We start from the raw sequence: 22614 nt of genomic DNA, 5'->3' as shown, positions 1-22614 counted from the left end.
AATTAGCATTTCCTAACAATTCTTTAAACTAGTAATTTTTAATTCCTCTAAATTTTGGGAGGAAATCAAGAGAAATCGGTAGAAAAAGCGCAAGTAAATTATACACTTACTATATCATCCACCTTATGACAAAATTAAAGCTCATTTAAGGAGGATATAATTGTCCAGATAAAAGTCAGAATTCCCTCTTCTTTTTATCACATTCAAACAATACAAACATTTCATTTTCTTTCTTTTTCATTTAATTTAGTTTCTTTTCCTTTTGCACAAAGAGCATAATCGACTGCCTTGTCGCAGTCTCTTCTTAAACCTCTTGGTACGTGGAGAATGGCGAATATCAATTTGCCCCAAGAATCCAGCTAGAACCGATAACTGTATGAAAAATGTCTTTCAATATAAACTTGAACTCAAGCAAATTAACATTTTCCAGCTAGTCATCTTCACTGGAGGATGGACAAATTCAAAATCAGATTGCATTAAACAGAGTCGCCAAACATAAAACACGCCTTTCTCAATTGCATATAAACAGTCACCAAACATAAAACACGCCTTTCTCCCAATAAGGGGGGGGAGTTGGTTCCTAACATGAATTTATAATTATCCTAATTTTTATAATCAAATAAACGTCCCACTTGCCACCTACATATAGCATTCAAATACATTTTCCTACATCAAGGAACCATGACTAAGAACGAACCTGACCTTACTACACAGTTAGCAGTTCCCCTTTTGCAATAGTACACAGATCTAACTCCCAGCTACCATCAGGGCCGTGCTCTCTTGTTGCTGCAAGATGGACACTTGTATTGCTTAATGTGCTCAGCTCTAGCCGGGGTGATCTTAACACACTTCCCATGGAACCACTTTTCACATATATCGCAGCAAATCCAGAACTCATCAGATGCATAATTTTCTCCACAAGCACCACATAATGTCTCCCCATGCTCCTCATCTTCCTCTTCTTCCTCATCATCCTCATCCTTTGATTGCATTACCTTTGAAAACTTGCCTTGAGATTCGGAACCCCGCTGCACACACCAATCAAAGGAATCTTAATGTAAAAAATGCCAATCTGACAATTTCAATTTTACACTTCATTTAAAGATCTAAAGCTAACACTAGACCTTAAATCTTGATGGCATGCAAAAACATGATTTATCATTTGTACAGATAGTGGGCCGAAGCGTTCCTCATTCAGAATTTTCTTTTAGAAAAAAACCATGGAACTCAACCAGCTAGCTTGATAAAAGCCAAATCAACACATAACCTAACACTTTGTATGTCATTTCACTGAAAAATTTAAAGTTTGCAGCTCCCAAATACCTTAGAGTTCGATTTAGCTTTGTTGCTACTATGATTCGACACCGAGGACTTCTCCTTTACTTGTTTCTTGGCTGTTCCTGTCACAACCTCAAATATTGTTGGAAGGTCATTTATCATGTTGAAAAGGCGTTTCCTGCATTGCCAGTATCGGCATTTTGTTATTTAAAAGAAAAGAACAAAAAACATAAATCAGAGGAAAAGAGAAGACAAAATCATTATAAAATATAAACAACCACAGTAAGAGCCAATAATTAGCAAGCAAAGCATACTAACAGAACCAAAAATCAATCTCTTCCTGGAGACTAGAGTAATGGCAAACCAGTTCCCATTTCATTGTTCTTCAATGCCCACAAAATAAGTGCTGAAAGTTATGGAAAGGAATTAGATAAAATTGATATTTGTTTTACCAGCAAAATAAGTTGAATTTTTCCAGCAAAACATGATATTTCAATTTTGTAACGTTGAAGAGGTAGCCATGCCTAGGACAATACCAACATTGAACTTCACACAACTGATCCAAATATCCGAACCCACTAAGGATTCCCACAGGGCAATAGTGCACAACCATAAGTGGTGCAAGGGGAGAAGAAAGCACCTGTCAGCTTTGTCAAATCCAAACCTAGCCCCAAAATAAAAGGCGACGGCAAGTAACCATGCATCACTATGAACCGCAACCAGCGACAACCAGTCCTTTTCTTGCATTCCATCTCTGGCAAAGTTAATACCCAAAGCAGGCTCAGGAAGTTCTGGAGGCACCTCTTCAGCAGGCAAATTGACCTCCCACTGCTCACTGGGAAACCCATATAAGCAAAGATTTTCCTTCTCTGCAATAAAAGTTCAGATAAACATATAAGAATCACCATTAATTTAGCATTTCATTGACGTTCAGCAGAATAACAAACAGGATTGAAAACCTACATTTATATGTCAACATTTAACACGTACAAAAAGCAGTGGACAAATGCAAAGGAGGCACCAACTATTAAATGTAGTTAAAGAGAGAAGCAAAAAGAGCCTAATAATGAAGGAAGCTATGAATTGGTCTCTAAAACTGAATACTCCGACTTAGCAGTAATCTACATGAGATCCAAACATTACATCCAAAATCCCCATACAGCTTCTCATTTCTGTATCTGTCGCATTATTATGCTTACTTTTGCAGTTGAGATAATTTTAAGTCCATGTTAACCCAATTATGTTAGAGTAGGAACATGGAACAAATGATGTCAGCAAACTTGCTTATCCATAGTTACTGTCGACATATGGACTAACTGGCAATATACCTTTGTGGCAAGTTGACAGAGGTACGCTTCACATTACTGTTGTTTTTAGTGACACTATTAGCAGATAAAGTCAGAATCCGTTTTTTCATTCTAACCAAAATTAATGTAAGCTAACCATCAAAATGATTATAATTTAGCTGAAATGAAAACTTTTGAGCCAGAAATGACAACTTTTTGCCAAATTTCCTATATATGAGTACAACTTTGATACATGTTTTAGCACCAAGAACAGAATCAATCCACAGTACATCTATAAATCACAAAATATGTCTAGACAAATATTTTAGGTGCAGTAAGGAAGACCAAACAAGAATACATCTAATACAGTAGGTGTTTTCTATTCAATATACGTAACTATTATACATGAGTAACCATAATAAGATGATAGCTATTTCCAATAATCAAATCCTCTATGATCTCTACATGCATTTATTTATTGCACTCAGATTCTGCACCATTTATGAGAAAGAAGCAAGAACTGATATACAGCCTATTCTGAGTACAGGAACCACCAGTAATCATTTCATTATCAGATAATTCTTTATTCTAATTTGCAATTTATGCTACTATTCTCACATCAGAAAGTAGAAGAAGGATAGAACCTCAAGCCCCTGTGGACACGAGGGAAATAGAAAAAAGAAAAATTGCAATATCCACTAGCCTGGATTAACATTCATTGAATTGCACAAACCATTATGCAAATTTTATTTGATTTCCGCAAATCCACTGTCCGGGGTTGATTTGATGTGTTGGTCACAGCTCAATAATTTATTTTTTTAGAAAGTCTTTCAAGCTAGGTGATACACTTCAGATCTTAGGAGGTTAATGCAAGGAGAATCTGATTCTAGTGATTGATTTATTTAAAAAAAAATGAAGTTCAATGAACAAGATATCCTGTGGAAGCAGAAGCGCTAGTCATATAACTAAATCAATACAATATATAAAACTTATAATGATTGGCAATTCTTTTACGAGAAATCAAAGCAGATAACTGAAACTTGATCAAGTTCTTAAATTATTTATATTGCCAGCACCAACTCCTCAAACTCACTCTCACAAAAATCAAATTCTGGATTCCAGTCAGAAGTAAAATGACAAGTACCCAATACCTGTTACCACAGTTCAACTTGCTTAACATTTAGTAAAAACATATTTAACCACATGTACACTTTTACGTGTTCCCAGGAAACCAATATCCAGTAAACCAAATAATTTATTCTCCTGACAAATAAACAAGATTGTATGTCTTTTTTGTCATAGCTTTTCAAAACAAACAAACAAAGGACAGCGAACATTCTACATGCACAAAGCACTTATGAAACCTAAATTTGTTGTACCTACAAAGAAGCAACCCAGCAATCTCAAGAACCAATTACTATATTTCCAAACTTCAAAGGAAAGTCTAAAAGCAACAAGTGAATTATAAAGCTGAATTTTGCATGCATATAGACTTGATAGTTATGCCTGAAGTTTTTTTTTTTTTTTTTTTAAAAAAAGGCATTAAATCCTAGACAATGAGAGACTATCAGTACGTTTGTTTAATAAGAAAATAATTTAAAATTAGTAAACTTTCTAAATTAGAATTTCCAAAAAAAAAACTTAATTTTCATTACAGAGCAACTTAAAAAAGATAAAAGATATAATTCACAAAAAATTAAAAGAAAATAACAATAATAATAATAGAAATAATAATATCCTAACCAGGATCGCACTGCTGGTAAAACTCTTCAACGTCTGCAGAAAAACCAAAATAAAACAAATTAGAAAGTCACATTAAAATTACAAAGACACCGAACTTTAAAAAAAAAAAAGCAAGGAAAAGAAAAGAAAGAAGAGCAGATTTAAGCATTTTAACCAGTAGTGAGAGCTCTAATCATGCCAGCTCTACGGCCTTTAAAATCCCTAAACACTTCCTCGACAGTACGTGGATTATACGAGGCACCACCATCCATTCTGCTAACTACTAATACTTCTAACTAAAGCAATGAAAGGCAAAACGACAAGTTGTTTCGTGTATTTATTTTCTAGAGAGAGAGAGCTTGGAGATGTAGAGAGAGAAAGCGGAGATCGAAAGACACAGAGTAGTATAAAAGGAGGGAAAGATAGAGAAAAAAATATTTGACCTCTTTTTTTTTTGTTTTCCCTGTTTTACAGAAAGGAAAGCAAGGGAAAGGGAAAGGGAAAGGATGGTGCGGATTTGAATCGGGAATGAAATGGATCATTTAATTGGATTTTATAAATATGGGACGTCCGTGAAAAACAAACCCGATTTTTGTTTCTCATTTCGGCCCATCTGGTCTGTTACTCTTTGTTTCACTCCAAGCACCCAACAACTACAAATGCGTGACCCGATCAGATCCTGTCAAGCTAATGCCACGTCACTTCAAATAAAGGCTAATGCCACGTGGATGTGGGGTCGACTGAAGGTTGGTTAAAACCTAGCTGATGTGGACCAAGCTTTCTTTGTGGGCCCAGGTTTGACCTTTCTCACGATCTTGGCACGTGGTCTGGTGGGCGCTGCTGGGCTCCAAATGATCGAACTCGAGGACGATATTTGGCGATGCAATAATGTTATACTGAATTTATATTAAATTTGATTTGTATTCTAGAAATAAAAATCATTTCAGAATTTAAATTTATGAAACGATATTTAACATTGATGTTAACCATTAGTTTAAAAATTTTATGAATAAAATTGTATAAAGAGGTCATATTTATGAAATTGTATTATTTTGTTGAAAAATTTATGTAATTTGTTGAACTTGCTTGCACAAGAATTCTTTTAAGTTTTTAAAAAATAATTCCATAAAAAAAATGCACACCAACCATATATACTCCCAAAAGAATATCCCACTTGAGCAAATGGGGAACAATGCATATGAGACTGTTGGCTAAAACACCAGCAGTAGGCTATGTATTTTGGCCTTTTGGGTTTGTTCCTGTTGGTTGTTTAAGCCTCAGTAGAACAGAATGGCAAAGTTTAAAGTGTTTCCCTCTATGATGGTAGTAGCACTATACTAATTCCAACTGCTGGGCTTGTCAAACTTTTCAGTAGCAAGCTTAGTATCTTGTTTCCTTCTTTCTGTGCGCTTGAAAGCAACCTCAGTAATCTCCCTTCACAGCTCTCATCCTTCATCTTCTTCAGAATAGAAATGATACATGAGTTAGATATCTCTATACAAGTGTCTATCTAGCATTCGGAGCACATATTAGTTAAGGGCTTGAGGGAAACAGACTTATATGCAAGTCTCCTGTTTGATACTCCTTCAAACTTTACCTGAAGGAGCCCTCTGGTTATTTTTTTTGTTGTAGAACCATGATTGATTGCCTCTGTATTACATTGTTATTTCACATTGCAAAGCAAGGGTTAATATTCATGATACAAGATATAACTTCATTTCTTAAAACAAGAGCAGCAGTCAACAAAATTTGTGTTTTCACAATGAAAACTGGCTAATTTTCATTATATATGCGACATTGTAAATATAATCTTCCAGTATTCATCAACACTCGACTCGTTAGTTCTCAATTCTTCTACTAATGGCAGCAGCATTCTCAGAATCAGAGTAGAGTCTTAGCTAGAACTTGAAAAGTAATTCATCCTGCGCGGCATAGTTTGAACTTCTAAACTTTATAAACATAAGCATCGTTCCTAAAGTTCCACCACTTGAAGTTACCAGCTAAAGCACGGAGTCCTTCGTATGTATTAGGGCCTACTGGCCAATAACAAGTCAAACGATTAGTAATTTCAACTTCCTTTGGCCAAATGCATAGCTAATTGCTCATCCAGGATCCTCCAGTAATTGCCCACATCAACTACAGAGCATCTCTTACACATCTCCTTCAATATATTTTCAACCCCAACAGCCTTCCCCTTTTCACACATCTTATTGGCAAAAACCGAAAAGCTCTCTGAATCTATTACATAATTATTATCAATTGCTTCATAGAGAACCTGCTTTGCCATTTCCTCATTACCATCCTCACAATATCCCTTAACTAAGGAACTATACATTGTTGCATCAACAGCAAGACCGCTGCAAAGCATGTTATGAAGTAGCTCTTTAACATTTTGCATTCTTCCTTTGGCCCCACAAAGACCACCAATTACTATGTTATATGATATGAAATTTGGTCTGCAACCCATTCCTTGCATCTGCTTCAGAAGAAAAATCGCTGCATCAGGCTCCCCAAGCTTCATAAGAATTTGAATTACCGCATTGAAACTAGAAACACTAGGATTAATGCCTTTAGCCTTCATTTCTTTTAAAAGAGCAATTGCCTCATTTGGTTTCTTCATCTTGCAATACTCATTAATAACAACTGCATATGCTTTCACATCACATTTCATTCCCTTTCTAATCATCTCCTTAAAATAATTAACAGCTTCATCAGACTTCCCTGCATAACAAAGACCCTTTAATATACTCATATGAGTAGCAAGATTTTCTTTCAATCCATTTAACCTCATCTCAGTCATTAACTTCCTGGCCTCATCAACATTTCCCTTCAAACACAAACCATAAATTATCGCATTGTAAGTCAACAAATTCGGCTTGCAACACCGAACCTTCATATTATCCATCCACTTCATTGCCTCATCAAGATCACCTTTTTTACAACACCCATCAATCAAAGTAGTATAAGTAACTGTATCAGGCAAACAATTCTTACTTCCCAACAACCTGTAAAACATCCCCATTGCTTTATCCATGTCACCCTTCTTACAGTATCCATTAATCATAGTATTGTAGCAAACCAAATTAGGCTCACAGGACATTTCATCAAACAGCTTGCTCGCATTCTCAACACTCCGCATTTTCCAATACCCTTTAATCATAATCGCATAAGTGGAAACATCAGGTTTCACGGCAACCATCTCATCAAAAATTGACTGCGCTATATTAAACCGGTTAGCATTAACTAAAACATTCAAAATCGCATTATAAGAAAACAAGATGTTACCATTTCCAATGGCTTTCGCTTTGTCGAACCAAAAGATTGCACGTTTAACTTCTTTAAGATTACCATAAGCTATGATGAACTTACTAACCATTAAATCAGACATTTTATTAGCATTTTGAAGGAGAGAAGAGGCGAGAGCAAAGAGGGAGTGTGAAAGAAGAAGGTCAGTAATGGCAACATAACAATGGTGATTATGGAAATAGTTATTGGGATTAGGACATAAATTCGATGCCCAATTGAAGAAGAAGAGGGCATGGTAAGGATTGGATTGTTTTCTAATGACTTCAATGACTAATTGCGAGTTTAAGTAAGGTGAGAATTGGTTTAAAGGGGCTGGATTGATATGTGAAGGATTGAGATTTTGTGGGTTCAGAGATCGGAGACAGGTGGTTATGGCAGTTACTACTGAGGTTAAGTAAGGGGTTTGTAGACGGTGGGTCAGCATATTAGCTGCCGTTGCCATTGTTGGGGAAATAGAACTGAAATATGACGCGGGACATATTCAAAGTGATGCGTTATTTCAATGTTTTTTATACATGGATGGTCGTGTTACTGTCTTATGAGGTTAGAATTTTAACTTGGCAGCCCATTTCTCCATTTTCAGTCTAAAGAGTTTCGAGAGCACCAAAAACAATAAACTCGGATGTGCGTCATTTGTGCATTAAGCATATCCTGTAGTTAAAAATGTTTCTTTGGACAGGCAAATGTTATTCTTACTGCATATCTTAAAGTAAAATATATATCTTGGCTACACGAGCTCTATTAGTGCATTTCTGAATTACATTTGCGCATAAAAAGGCGCTTCAGGATTTTAACAATTAGACAGTGACAAGGAACGAAAATGTGAACTACCCTGCATTACATTAGTTCATTCATTAAAAAGACGGACACAGAAGAGGACGGAAAGTTGAAGTGCCAAACTACAAGAGTAGGACAGGAAAGCAAGCCGAAAATACACACACTTTACGAGATATAGGTACCCATCATATTTATTTATGTTGTCGTACATGCAGGGCTAGTTAGTTACTGGAGGTGCTGGAGAAATGTAATGATAAACTGGATACTCCTGCTTCGGCGGTGGCGGAGGAGACTTATAAGTAACATAAGGATAAGGACTCCATTTGTGTTTGTGATGGTGGTGATGATGGTGGTGCTTCGGTGGAGGAGGGGGTTCATATCTGTACACTGGAGGAGGTGGAGGAGACCAGTACTTGTACACGAAAGGCGGCGGCGGTGGGGATTTATGCTCGTAAACAGGAGGTGATGGTGGCGGTGGTGGTGATTTGTAGGTATAGAAAGGAAGCGGAGCAAGGGGAGTATGCTTGCATTTATGATGCGGTGGAGATGGAGATTCGTACTTGTAATGAAATGGGGGAGGAGGAGATCTGTAAGTGAGCCAAAGGGCGGAGCTGCTAGAGAAGGATGTCTTGGCAGCTTCAAAGTTTGGTGAGATTAGTAGAATCAAGGAGAAGTGAAGCATGAGAATTTGTAGAAGACTTCTGTGGACCCTAGAATTTGATTAAAACAACGCCATTCTTCATTATTCTTAGTCCTGCAAAGGTAGCATGTCTTTTGCAGGGTGTGTGCACCCAAAAGCTTTACGCACAGAATGCTGAGAATAACCAAGCAGAGTTGGTGGACGGTCTCTGGTTACTAGAAGTAATCAAGAGCATTAGGCATGGGAGAGACTTGGACAAAAGAAAAGGAGCATGAAAAGACAAGGGTAATTCAAAAGTTTGCGCATGGTTTCTGCCGACTGAGAAAAAGAAATTTATTCTTTAAAATGTAAGCTTTTGTTTGCCATTTCTAATGTACAATAAAGGAGAAGGAAGTAACTTTTGTTTTTAAGTTTTCATTTCTGAGTAATATGTTACAATGTTCAGAAGCATTCATCTATCTAACGAAATTCAATCTCAATTCTAGTCTACACTCCATACATTATTCCTTTCCACTCGATTCCAGTACAGGTGGTTTATGTGCCTAATAACTGTAATGCAAATTTGTCAATATCCCTTTGCAGGCAGGAGGGATGCAACACCAATTGATTTAGTGTTGTTGCTAGTAAGAGTTTGGTCAGGCCAGGCCATAAAATGTATCTGGATCGAGTCTATTTGCTCAATGGCCGAGGCAAGTGTATCCTTAATTTCATTGTGATCGCAACAGTGTATAAAGCCTGCAGAGCACACACTTGAAGGCAATAGGCTCTTGCCTCCCAATCGAGAGATTATGAGCAAGTGACCATTTTTATTTGCCTCTTCATACAACTGCCAAGCCCCTGCACGATCTGCTGCTGAACCTTTTGTCACTGAATAGACACAGATAAAGCCCTGTACGAGGTACTAGAAATCAATAACAATCATCATCTATAATGCGTAAAGTAATTATGGATTCTGAAATCCAATGCTACTGATACCTCATCAGTTCGTTTAATGTCTATTCCAAACCGCGCCTCTCCTGGTTTTACTGCCATTTCAAGCAGGGCTTCTGCAATTCCAGGTAAAAACCATAGTCTTATGCCTTGGATTATTTGGACTGTTGCATTATGATTCTGCGCACCCCAAAGTGACTCTTTTCCTGCGCACTGAGTTCTCTCCTTCAATGGGATTCAAAACAAATAAAGTTGTTGAAATATTAAACCAGAAACAGAATATAAAGTCTAGACAGGTTGAATATGTGAAACAATCGCTGCAAAAACTCATCATCAGAGCAATATACAAACAGATATAAACTAGTATACAGTTTTGATGTAACAGAATGATACCGGAGTTGCAGTCTGTTCAGTTTGGATATTGACAAAGACAAGAGGTATCCCTGAAGAAACTGCTGCTGAAAACCAGGCCATACACCTTGCTGTCGTGGCTTCGACACTATATTCACCTTGCATTGGCAGGAACAAAATGGAACTAATAATGCTAGAGTTTCGGTCTGGCAGGTAAGCTTCCATTTTCAGCCTCCAGTCATACTTCACTTCCTTCTTGCTAAATGCCCTGCAGTTCACACCCACCACCCTCCTGCTCATTTCTGCATAATCAAAATAACTCTCTTATCCTATCATGTCAATCAACATATCAATTTTTGCAAATTTTGTATCGAAGTATAATCTACCCTGCAGTTCCGTGCATTGTTCTAAGGTCAAGTCCCCTAAAACCGCAATGTGCCTGTCATCCTTAACTGCCTTAACAGTGAACCTTTTCTGCAGCAATGAATTCTTTTCTGGCACAACATTAACACAGAGTTTAAGCGTGGTATCACCTCTTTTAACCTTAAGCCATATTGGATCAACGCGTTGGCTAATCTTTCCAAGTTGTGAACTAAGGTCTGATCTGACCTTAGCCTGCACAAATAACCCATCGCCATCATCCTCAACAAACCCTTCAATGATATCTCCAGGCAATGGCATGCTCTCATCCCACTCTTCAGGAGCCTCTTGCTTCACTCGTCTGACACAGACTAGAGTGCTGCTGCCCATTTCTTCGCTGTTGAAGATGCACCAATTCATTTTAAAGCAATCTACGAAGAAATTATATTTGAAAGGAGATAGATTTTGTTGATGACTTAGGATTTTGTAAGAGAACGAACATTCTTAGGTAGTCAAATTTAGCTTTCCATGTACAGCACATAGTGCGAAATTTCCAACGCACTTCAGTTAAGATTCTTTGTTTTCGGTTACAATAATGAGAAACTACCGCGGTAATGACAAGAAAATATGATTTGTATCCTTGTTACTAAGCATAACTGTGTTTTAGCCAATCACTATCATCAAACACACAACACCTTCCACAAAAGAACAAAATTTATAGACAAACCTACTGAGAAATACAAAAATACATAAGAGAAAACAAAAACACAATCCTGAAATATATATGTCGCCAAATTCTTTTAACACTCATAAGAACATCAATTATCGGTCACAGTACAGATATTCGCTATTTCTTGTTGAAGCCTCTGGATCTCTGCTAGAGCGCGTGCCTTTTCTTCTGAATTGTTCGAACGCACAAAGTGCCTAATTTTTGCCATTTGCCTCCGCATGCTTTTAATCTAGACGAAAATAAAAAGAAACCCAAGAAGTAAAAGTAATGTCTGAACATATATAACAACAATAAAAAATCAAGACTGAAAGAAAGAGGATATGCCAGACCTTTCTATGAGGCCATCGATTCATGCCATATCTCCTGCATATCTTCTTCACAACAGTAGGACATAAGCTCATTCTCTTAGCAGCCTCTTCAATGGGGAGATCAAAATAAGCTGTAAAGTCTTTCAGTGTCAACTTTCCTGTCCTTTCCCTCTGCACTACTTGTCAGCCCATAAAAATAATTAAGTTAGCACCAGCACAACACAAACATGACATAAGAAGCTATGAAATTCCAACGCAATCAGCCATGAATGTGACTGTAACTTCAACCTGTTGTGCTAGAGCGGTTTTCATCACTCTCTCTGCATCATTCCCTCCTCCTGTTAGATCCCACTGACGCGCCCCTGCAAAAAATTAAGAAGTCCAAGATCATGATATTGATAATATTAATCCTTTTCCCTTTTTAATGGGGCCAGAGAACGAAATACTGAAATGATAATGGATGATATATTTATCAGACATGGTCAAACTGACATGATGAAGGAGATGGATCAAAAATGTCATCGTTGTCCAAATTTTCTTCCCATTCTATTCCAACAGACAAGGCTTCATAAAAGATTGAGAGAGGATCTTGTACCAAAACAAATCCAGCCTTTGTTTTATCGTCACAGTACTGTTGCAGAATTTGCTTCACATTTTCTATGCTTTTCTTGCAAAAACTGATACAAAAATTTAAAAAGGAAGAAATGAGTATGCATATACGTCCCTTCACTTTATGCTTCAAAGGATCGGAGAAAGCCTAGCGCTAAGTGCAATCTCAACTGTAAAAAGTGCACGAAGAGTAAACGAGCGACATCAATAATGATGACACATCGCATTAGGTTAATTGATTTTAAATATTTCTTTATTACATATTTACTTCAACTTATCAGCATGAAGATGAATTTCCCGCAAACTATGGACGGCATAAAAGACTCACTTCAGTGCATGCACCGAGAACACGGGATAGCCACACCCCATAAAAATGACAGGGCCATTGCTTGGCTGGTTTCTCAAGTATATATGAAATACATTCATAGATGACTCTCTAAAACACTACATCAGACAGATTTAGAAATGGATAACAGCAAATTTAACTACTAAAACTCACTCAATCATATGATATCTAGTTGCTGAAGTACCCGCTACGACTTGATCCCTATTCTCAAGAACAGCATGGCAAATCATACCCAATCTCCCATGAATTTCAAGTTTCGAAGTGCAATTGCCTGTCAACCGCCACATTATAAATAATAAGTCAAAACTGAAAAAAGAAAAAAAGTATATGTATATATATATATATATACACACACATATATTATAGAAATTATGGAGAACTGACCATCAGTGTGGATGATTTCTCTTAAAACTTGACAATAAGTGCACTGAAATGGAGCAAATGGCGGTGGCCAACTTGTAATAGGCCTTCCAATCCCATCACCAGAACACCTTGATCTTACATTCTCACTCACATTCTCCGCATCCCCCTCATTGCGACAATTCTGCGTAGACGGGCCCGCTTCATTATTATTATTACTGGAAAAATTATTCCATATCATTGGACCATCAAAAGGATTACTAGGATCCACAATATCATCACTGTGAAAATGAACTGAAGTGGGCTGTTGTGGTTGTTCATCTATATTGGCAAGAGTTGGATTTGAATCTAACGTAAAATCAAAATACTCCAAGTTAATGGGAGTATTGTGGGGGTCGTGATAAGGAACAATGTACCGAGGATCCGCCATGGATAACAATAGCAGTAGAATATATAAGCATTCAGTAGTTTCTAATATTAAGTGGACTCTAATGAAAGGTTCTCAAGCACCAGAACTGGACAATTCTGGCGCCTGAGAACAGGAAACTTTTTGACAGAATTAAGGAATTGAGAGCAAATGAGAATAGAAGTTCGTAGGAATTTATTTTAAAGGCAGCGGAGAAGCAGTTACCGACCGTTGGGATTGAGCGGTTGGATTTGTTTACTAAAAGGTACTTTTCCAGTCGTAAATCAGTGGTAAAAGGTACTTCCTACTTCCTTTTTATTATTATCGTCAGAAAAAAAGTTGGTTTAAGAAGATAAAAGAAAAGAAGTAATTGTTCATTCAGAGGCTTAGTTTAGCTTGTTCGTGGTTTTCTTAATGGTTCTTTATTCTTGATTCTGATTTTCTAGGTGTTTTTTATTCTTTATTTTTTCTTCTTTAGATGGTGATTGCATATTTTTACATATTCGATCCGGTTTAAAATTTAAATTACTGAAATATTGTTCTGTTATCCTAAATTATTCTTTAGTAGTGTCTGTAATGAAGAGGCATAAGAGAAGTAGGGCTTATTCAAGAACAATGTTGAAGTATGTCGTTAAGAAACCCTTTAGGCAGAATTATGCAATATGCATTTTTTGATTAATTAATTTTCAGGGTTTTTCTTTTACGTTCACTTATGATTTCTTTTGTATTTATGCGCGCTTTTTTTCTTTTTCTTTTTATATCATCAAATATTAGTAGAAAAGATAATTGTGATACCGGTTAGTTAGATTTGTGAAGTTTCTGATGTAAGTTTTTCAATTAGTAATGTGAATTTTCTTTAAATTTAATAATTGTTACAAAAGAATTTAATAAATATTTAATGAACTATATTTTATTTATTAAATTTAATAACTTCATTAAATTATTTAGATTAATAGAGATAATTAAAATATGTAGATAAATATTAGGTATGTTAATGTGGTACAAACTATAAATTCTTAGAATAATTATCAAAATCATTATATATTTAAATTTATAATTTTATTTATTGTTATATAATATAAGTCGAGATGATATACTGAGTATTTAAATATATCGTTCCAATAAAAAAATGGAGACATGTGCCAAAAGTGCTAGTAGTTAGATTTGCTTAACAAAATTAAAAGACCTTCGATTTGCGAATAATATTGTATTTTACTAGCTTTAAAAAAATATATATATATAGAGAAGGAAGCAAAAGAAACAAAAACGCCGTCGTGTGACATCCTACTAACCCATGGTCATCTCGAGATATGGTAAGCGAACGTGAAGAAGAAAGTGAAATGAAATCAGCAATATCAACACTGTTAAACACCAAAAATTTCAATCTCCACCATTGCTATCATTATTCTCTTTTCTCTCCCTCCTCCAAACCCATCACCAACAATTGTAATTTCCACAATTTCTCAAAACACTTCAAAATCAACACTTCAATTCGTCCAATAATGTCAGCCTCTTTCAATCCAGAGCAAGCCAGATCCCCTCCGGCTCTCCCTTTGCCGACTCCTCCACTCACCAAGGCACAGTTTCTACTTACTTCTTATCTTACTATACTTATATATATGATTGTTTTTCTCTTATTACTGAATTCCCCTTTTTTTCCTTTTAATAATTTCAGTTCAAAATTGGACTCTGCCAATTACTCGTTACACCTGATAAAGCTAAAAACATCGCACACGCTCGCAAAGCAATCGAGGAAGCTGCTGCAAAGGGTGCTAAGCTTGTTCTCTTACCAGTAAGTTTTTTTTTTTTCTCAAAAAAAAGGGGAAGCAATCTTTCTTTAACTGAAACCCAAAAAGAAGATACTTCACTGTAATCGATTTGGTGTATCTTAGGAAATATGGAATAGTCCGTATTCAAATGATAGTTTCCCAGTTTATGCTGAGGATATAGATGCTGGACACGTGGCATCACCTTCAACAGCTATGCTTTCTCAACTTGCTCGTCTTTTAAACATCACTATAGTTGGTGGTTCTATACCTGAACGTTCTGGCGATCGCTTGTATAATACTTGCTGTGTTTTTGATACTCAAGGAAACTTGATTGCCAAGCACCGTAAGGTACTTTTTATTATAAAGCATTGAGAATTCAGATATTTATTAGTTTAAAAAGTTGTTTGCTTTTAGTATATCTCTTCTTTGTTGGCTTATACTGCATCTGATTTGCGCTGCGACTGCAGATTCATCTTTTTGATATTGATATTCCTGGGAAGATTACATTCATTGAATCCAAAACTTTAACTGCTGGGGAGACTCCTACCATTGTCGACACAGGTTTTTCTTCCCACAAATTTCAGTTTTGTTATAAGATACATTCTGTGTTTTTTTCTATTTCTATTTATACAAAGTATTATGTTTTACTGGTGATTTTATTTAAGGGTCAAATACCAAAATTTGTGTGTATTTCCTGTCATCATCACTGTTTCTATTGTTTACCATAGCTCTTCTTTTGATACTCTAATTTGTTAGTATATTGCAGGTAATGACAAAATTTGATAGATTCCATCGTTCAAGTAACATCATTTGTCATTTAATTGCATTTCTAGTTACTTGAACTCCCCGTAGTATGGTATTGCAAATTCTGGCTTCTTTTAATAGAGTATATGACCTGCTGAAAGCACCTATTATAAATCGTCTCCACCACTAGATGAGAAAAGAATAATACTTTGTGCGAAGGAGAAAAGCCTGAATTGTTATTCATCCCATTCTTCCTTTATCTTCTTAATTTGTAATTAGAAACTTATCATTAGCAGCAATTTTTATTTAAGCATTTTGCTATATTTTGTATTACGGTATCTTGGTTAAGTTTTGTTTTGATCTTCCCTTCTCTTTTTCTCTAGTGTTCTTTTCTGTAGGATTATGATTTTAACCATTGATTTTTTCATTTTTTTTGCAGAAGTTGGTCGGATAGGTATAGGTATCTGTTATGACATTAGATTTCAGGAACTGGCAGTGTTATATGCAGCAAGAGGTCTGTTTCTGCCTTCATTGGAGTTTAACATTTTTTTATCCAATTGGAATACATGCAAAATTATCCATCTAATAAGTTTATGTTTGTCTAGCATAAATTAGGTGGCTACATCAGCCGATGAATTTCTTTTATGTTGTAATCTGAGACATGAGATTCATCTATCAAATATTAATATTATTGCGAATGTTAGATGATTATTTCTTGGATGAAGTAAGATCATTAATCTGTTCAAATATTTTGGAGTCTCTTTTGTGGTGATTTTGATGAATTTGTTATAGCATCATATCAATGTTCTCTTTATTTTTTCTGATTCATGCAGTTTGGAAATTTCTTTTGCCCCCTACTATGTTAACAGTATATTTGTATGATGCTGATAATGTTGATTGTGGTTTTTATTAATGAACTAAGTTTTGGTGTGAGCATATTCTTAATACCAGGTGCTCACTTGATTTGCTACCCTGGGGCGTTTAACATGACAACTGGGCCGTTACACTGGGAGTTGCTGCAAAGAGCAAGGTGCTACTATGTTTCACTTATTGCCAGAACCTTTAGTTAATATGCAATCTAGCATCTCAAGGCCTTGCTAGAAAACGTCTCTGGAGGGGGCATATATGCTTTCATTGACTACCCAGATTTTATGATAGAACAGATCTTTTTCTTCCTCAAAATTGGAACATCTCGATCTGCTTAAGCAACAAAATGACATGCTTTTTCTCCCTGTTGCCATTACCTGCAATTGATTTATTGAACTAGTTTTTCTTTGGATTCCATCTTGACGTACCACTTGGCGAACTTTAAAAAGCATTTAATCATAAGAAGCATTTGAATCATTAGTTCTAATCATATATCCTTCTTTCAAGGGGGGAAAAGTGCAAGAGATAGTGCCAATCCTTATTATGTGCGGTTTGGTATTACTTGGAACTGATACTACTAATAGATGCATGCTTATCTTGCATATCATGTTCTTTTCCAGCATGAAGTTTTAAACCCCCTCCTTTGATGTTTCATTGACTTTATCTCAAATTAGGAGCATGATGTTTGCTACTTGTATTTTTATCAATTGATTGTCCTAGCTTCTTGCTGATTTTTTTTCTTCTTAACTTTGTTATTTAATATGCAGGGCAGCAGATAATCAGGTACAATAGTAAATTTCTTTTGCCTTTTTCTTGATTATGTAAAAACCAAATATCAGTTTTCCTTTTTTGGAATTCTGGTCGAAGCTCAGTGCTTTTGACAGAAATAAATTTATACAGATTTTTGGCTACTCAAACCAAAATCTGGTTGTTCTCACTTTCTCTATCATCCAAGATCTTCTCAATTGTAGTAAATAACTTATTTTTGCTCTATTTTAATCAGTACCTTCTATGGACCAGAAGGGACTGAGTTTGCCTTTTACTTTTATTGAATTATATTGCATTTGCTTCATTCGATTGCTTTAAATGATGTATCTTCTTCCAGTCTAAACTGCTGTCCCTCGGGTCAAATTTTTCTGCTTAGTAGGTATTCTTGGAATAGGAGGATGCACTTACATTATAGGAAGAAGAGAGAGAGGGAGAAAGAGGGGTAGGAAGTTTCAAATGATTAGTCCAAGTGCAGGAGTTCTTTGGAGCCAGATTTATAAACATGTAAACCAACCCAAAGTGAATATGAAGCTTATGTGGACTGAAGTTACGCTGTGCTTAATTTATCCTCAAGTATCAGCATATATTTATTTTAGCATCCTGCAACCGCTCAATAAGTAATCAGAGTAGTGTGATCTGCTGGAAGGATTTGCACTATTTATCTTTATCTTTTTCTCTTTTCCTTTTTAATGACCCTATATATTCATGAGCGCAGAGTACCTTTACTTCAATACTTGGAAGGAGTTTCTCACACCTATTATTTGGTAATCCTTGAATGCCAGTTGTATGTGGCAACTTGTTCGCCTGCTCGAGATGTTGGAGCTGGATATGTGGCTTGGGGCCATTCCACTCTAGTAGGACCGGTGAGTGAAAACTTAATTATAGCATTATCCCTTCAAACGCTCATGATTTGTTTGATCAGATTTAATTCATAATCAAGGCGTGAATGACAGTTTGGAGAAATTCTGGCTACTACTGAGCATGAGCAGGATATAATCATAGCAGAGATTGATTATTCATTAATTGAGCTGAGAAGGTAGTGGTCTTTCCTGCATATTCTTGTTATGAAAATGTCCATGCTTTTAGTTTCACTCATTTCATCCGCTTTTCTCTTTATGCTCCAACTATTGCCAAAAATATTTAGGACAAACCTTCCGCTGACAAAGCAACGACGCGGTGATCTCTACCAGTTAGTGGACATCCAGAGGCTGAACTCTCAATCATGATGAGACTGCAGCAGTTCTTTTCGCTGAGAAAGCAATTATCTGTTGGAAATGATTGGTCCTCGGCAATGTTATGTGAAAACTGCGATTGAGTGGCGCAGAGAAGTTAATCACTCAAAGTTGGAAATACTTGCCAGAAACTCATATTTGCCGAGGAAGACAACATTCGTGCATTTGCTTGGTGTTTAATGTTGATGACTGTCAAAAACTTTTGCAGACTCTGCTACTCTGATCTTTCATCCTAAGAAATTTCCAAGCTTGTGTGAAGTATAAAAACTCATTAAAAAGAATTTGTCGCCATTAGACAAGGACCTGTCCAGTCCAACCCAATTATAAAAAATCTAGGCTTTGGTCAAAAGTTTTCTGTACGGCTCTGGTCTAATTCTAAAGTAAGTTCAAGGATTAAATTCAGTTCAATTTGTTTTACATATATTTTACAAGAGAGAAATCATATTATGAAATCAACTCGCATAATGAACTCAAACGACAACTTAATTATATCGGGACACATGTCCAGTTACATTTTGAAATTTGAGAACTCCTTAAACTTCCTTAACTAGTGCAAGAAAAATCGAATTGCGTAATTATTTGCAGAGTTAATTGATCTGATATTCTAAATTCACCATAATATAATAATTTCTCTTGAACCTTAGCATGAAGTTGGGTCTACAGGATAATCCTAATAACCACGCACTTGAGAAATCTCTAAATCTAATTGGGTTTTGCAGGAGATGCTCGTCGAGTCTTTTTCTTGACAAGCAAGTTTCAAAGCTTCTTCTCATCAGAATAACATTAACAATCACCTTCTATTTTATCTCATTCTCTCTTCTCCGTTCTCGCTCATTATTTTCAGCAAGTCAATAAATAATTGAAAGCAGTGGGTCTGTTGTACTTATGTTGAGAATTGACATGCATTTGCAGCCAGTTATCCACGACACATCTACCTCTACCTACTCCTACTACAACAAGAGACAGCACTATTGAAGAAGAAGATGACCTTGTGTATATCTACATCTAATATCTTCTTCACAATTCCTTCCCCTTGGCCTTAGTTCATATTCACATGGCTCTTTCCCCACATATACTCGATCTTGAAGAGAAGTTTGTCCACTTGACTGCTTATTCTAAGACCAGTTAGGGACGCTGTATTGGGCCTTTGCACCTCATATTGGTATTATGAAGTGGAAGAAAGCAACCTTAGTCACAGAGACACACACACTGTGCACGTGGATGCACCATGAAGACAGAAACAGAAACGGTCTTAAAGAACAAAGGAAACATGAGAAATAGAACTGTTTTTACTTAGTCTCTCCATCATCAAAATGATGCATGAATCTTGCATACCATTGACCCTTTTAACTCCTACCCTCGGATCATTCTCAGGATCATCCTACGGTGGTTCTTTATGGACCACATTATAATTGCAGTAGATGCAAATCTTTGATTTGAACACACGTGAACACAAAAACATTATGTAATTAATCAAGCTGCCGATGTGCGTGTCCATGCCATGTCACGTGGAACCAACAATTGCCCACAACGACAGCGTGTAGGTCCCTGCATTAGTTTCTGTCGTATCAAATCCCTAACCATTCAACTTTTTCAGCACATAATATCAGGTTTACTGAGCTCATTAAGAAACTAATATAGCGGATAACAAACAAGAGAAGCTGTAATGTTTTCAAAACATCATCAACATTCTTTAATTAATCTCATTTAAAATCTAAACAATAAAAATACAGTTAAAAGATAAAAGAAGAAACAATTTTAAAAAAATATTAATAAGTCTTGAAAATTAATGGTTGGATCTCAACATAAATAAAGAAAAAAAGTTTTAAAAAAACAAGGAAAATGGTGCTGCCACCCACAACTATGGGGGTTACAAGGGAGGGAGAGTAATGAACTTTTTTTGTTTTGGGTCCAAATAGATTGTTCCCTTTTGATTGGATAGGAAGTTGTTTAAGACATATAATTGTTCCAAAGATAGTAGCAAAGGTACCCCTCAAGGAAACAATATTGTGTTGTATACAATCTCCACCTCCACCTGCTCTCTTCTCATTTCTTTTCTCAATAAGAGAAATTACTCCTCATCCCTTCAAAATTAATTAATGGTTTACCTCCTTCAAAATGACCACATTCTTTATTTTCAACATGCAAATTTCCCTTTTTCCATCAATGATGCATTTAGTTAGTCATGCTATCCATATATTCATAAAATTGACTTCTAAACAAGCCACCTCTACAAAATAAAACAGGCATCAAATGAGGAAGTCATAATCTAAAAGCCATATCTCAAACATGCTGTTCCCTTAGATCGAAGAAACCAAGTAGACAAGATAGTGTCTTTACCGTAATTGCATATATCAAATATTAATAACAAGTACAAGCTAGCCGCATTACCAATATGAATTATGAAGGGTCAATGCAATGCTTCTCTATTTTGAGAAAAATTTAATGGCTAATAATAATGCTTTAACAAAAATTAACCTTTCTAGGTTAGCATATTTAAATGTAATACTATAGAAAGGTAATGGGTTTCAATTTTTGTACTCTCGATATTTTATTATTTATAGTGTCCCAGTTCAAACATGGAGTCTGAGTAAAAACTGAAAAAATAAAAAAAAAAGAAAACAAGTGATATATTAACTACTTTAAAAATCATTCTATTTATATAACCCAACTAAAAAGAATGAGAGGAACAAGATAATAAAACAAATAGGGTAATATGCCAATTCTAAAGGATAAATAGAATTTATTTTTCTAAGAAAATATATATATTTTTCAGTATATTCATAAAGAAAAATATACATTATTCAAAGAGTTAAATGAACGAGAATATTATAGCACAATTAATAAATTTAGATTTAAATTCAATCAGTATCAAAATAACTAGAACTAACAACTTGTTTAGTTGGACTTTTACTTTTATAAATTATTTATTTTTTATTTTTTAATAATGTGAAATTTTTAATAAAATTTATATAATTTTTTTTATTTTTAGCCTTTTTATATTAGAAAATGAAAAACTCATCGCATTTACACCAATATTAAAAATACTTTTATAAAGAAAAATATAAAAAAAAATATTTATGTTCCAATAAAATTAATAATTTACTTCAGAAAAAACTAAACTTTAACAGTTAAAAAAATATGGGAATCTATTTTTAATATACAAAATTTATATTGAAAAAGAAAATAAAAATAAACAAAAGAATGGCTACCAATAATATTATTAACCGTGCAAAAAGAAGAAAAAAAGAAAAGAAAAAGGAAACCTCTTAATTCCCTAATATTTAACACCTTATAATTGCTCTTATCTACAATTTTATTGGGCTGCTGCTGCTGTATCTATCTATATATAATTTTATTGTCTGTACTATGATCCTGCACACACTCAAACCCAAAACTTAGAGCAAGCGTAACCCAATGGTTAAGCAGACTCCATAAATGAAGCTGCCAACTCGGACAGCGACTTTACCACGTGGCCATATACCATTCATTGAAATGCTCCTGGAGAGGAAACGGCATTGATGAGCATGACGTATGCGTATGGACAAAGCTAAAGACAGAGACGACCCCACCCTTCAACCAAAAAGAAAAGAATACCGCTCGTGTCAGATGCATCTGCCACTGACGTGTAAATACTAAGCAGGAATGAACAAACAGTGAATAGTTCACGTGCCCCTCCTGCGGACCCACCGTCACCCGCCAGGACCCACGAGGTCCGCGTGATCAACGAGAAATCAGCCGTTAATTATTGGAAGCCTTCCGTGCCTGATTATTTCCTTTTAAACTGTTTCCTTTTCGGGTTCCACCGGCATCATACGGTGTCGT

General features: G+C 35.6%; 6 protein-coding genes across 6 annotated transcripts; 1 reads left to right on the top strand and 5 right to left on the bottom strand.

Moving 5' to 3' along the window:
* Window positions 1-492: 492 nt before the first annotated feature.
* On the bottom strand, window positions 493-4803 carry LOC8258558 (PHD finger protein ALFIN-LIKE 4). The gene is made up of 5 exons (XM_002516065.4): window positions 4462-4803; window positions 4308-4340; window positions 1919-2147; window positions 1324-1456; window positions 493-1028 (listed from the first exon to the last, which is right to left on the bottom strand). The coding sequence occupies exons 1-5, from the start codon at window positions 4556-4558 to the stop codon at window positions 765-767; spliced, it is 756 nt and encodes a 251-aa protein (XP_002516111.1). The 5' UTR covers window positions 4559-4803; the 3' UTR covers window positions 493-764.
* Window positions 4804-5983: 1180 nt separating this feature from the next.
* LOC8258559 (pentatricopeptide repeat-containing protein At1g62720) lies at window positions 5984-8238 on the bottom strand. The gene has a single exon (XM_015717431.3). The coding sequence runs from the start codon at window positions 8032-8034 to the stop codon at window positions 6355-6357; it is 1680 nt and encodes a 559-aa protein (XP_015572917.1). The 5' UTR covers window positions 8035-8238; the 3' UTR covers window positions 5984-6354.
* Window positions 8239-8586: 348 nt separating this feature from the next.
* On the bottom strand, window positions 8587-9051 carry LOC8258560 (extensin). The gene has a single exon (XM_002516067.1). The coding sequence runs from the start codon at window positions 9049-9051 to the stop codon at window positions 8587-8589; it is 465 nt and encodes a 154-aa protein (XP_002516113.1).
* A 320-nt stretch (window positions 9052-9371) lies between these two features.
* On the bottom strand, window positions 9372-11147 carry LOC8258561. The gene is made up of 4 exons (XM_015717403.3): window positions 10677-11147; window positions 10333-10592; window positions 9985-10164; window positions 9372-9898 (listed from the first exon to the last, which is right to left on the bottom strand). The coding sequence occupies exons 1-4, from the start codon at window positions 11068-11070 to the stop codon at window positions 9575-9577; spliced, it is 1158 nt and encodes a 385-aa protein (XP_015572889.3). The 5' UTR covers window positions 11071-11147; the 3' UTR covers window positions 9372-9574.
* Window positions 11148-11305: 158 nt separating this feature from the next.
* Window positions 11306-14481, bottom strand: LOC8258562. The gene is made up of 6 exons (XM_015717448.2): window positions 13028-14481; window positions 12797-12914; window positions 12181-12365; window positions 11977-12050; window positions 11710-11859; window positions 11306-11609 (listed from the first exon to the last, which is right to left on the bottom strand). Exons 1-6 carry the CDS (start codon window positions 13431-13433, stop codon window positions 11469-11471), a joined length of 1074 nt encoding a protein of 357 aa, XP_015572934.2. The 5' UTR covers window positions 13434-14481; the 3' UTR covers window positions 11306-11468.
* Window positions 14482-14668: 187 nt separating this feature from the next.
* On the top strand, window positions 14669-19191 carry LOC8258563 (omega-amidase, chloroplastic). Its single transcript, XM_015717493.3, has 10 exons — window positions 14669-14986; window positions 15085-15201; window positions 15302-15526; window positions 15646-15739; window positions 16362-16436; window positions 16874-16952; window positions 17557-17572; window positions 18340-18420; window positions 18511-18593; window positions 18702-19191. The coding sequence occupies exons 1-10, from the start codon at window positions 14720-14722 to the stop codon at window positions 18781-18783; spliced, it is 1119 nt and encodes a 372-aa protein (XP_015572979.2). The 5' UTR covers window positions 14669-14719; the 3' UTR covers window positions 18784-19191.
* Window positions 19192-22614: the final 3423 nt, after the last annotated feature.

The sequence above is a fragment of the Ricinus communis genome, chromosome 3 (assembly GCF_019578655.1).
Source record: "Ricinus communis isolate WT05 ecotype wild-type chromosome 3, ASM1957865v1, whole genome shotgun sequence".
Taxonomy (NCBI): Eukaryota; Viridiplantae; Streptophyta; class Magnoliopsida; order Malpighiales; family Euphorbiaceae; genus Ricinus; species Ricinus communis.
Note: the sequence above shows the minus strand (reverse complement) of the source record. Positions and strands in the feature narration are given on the sequence as shown.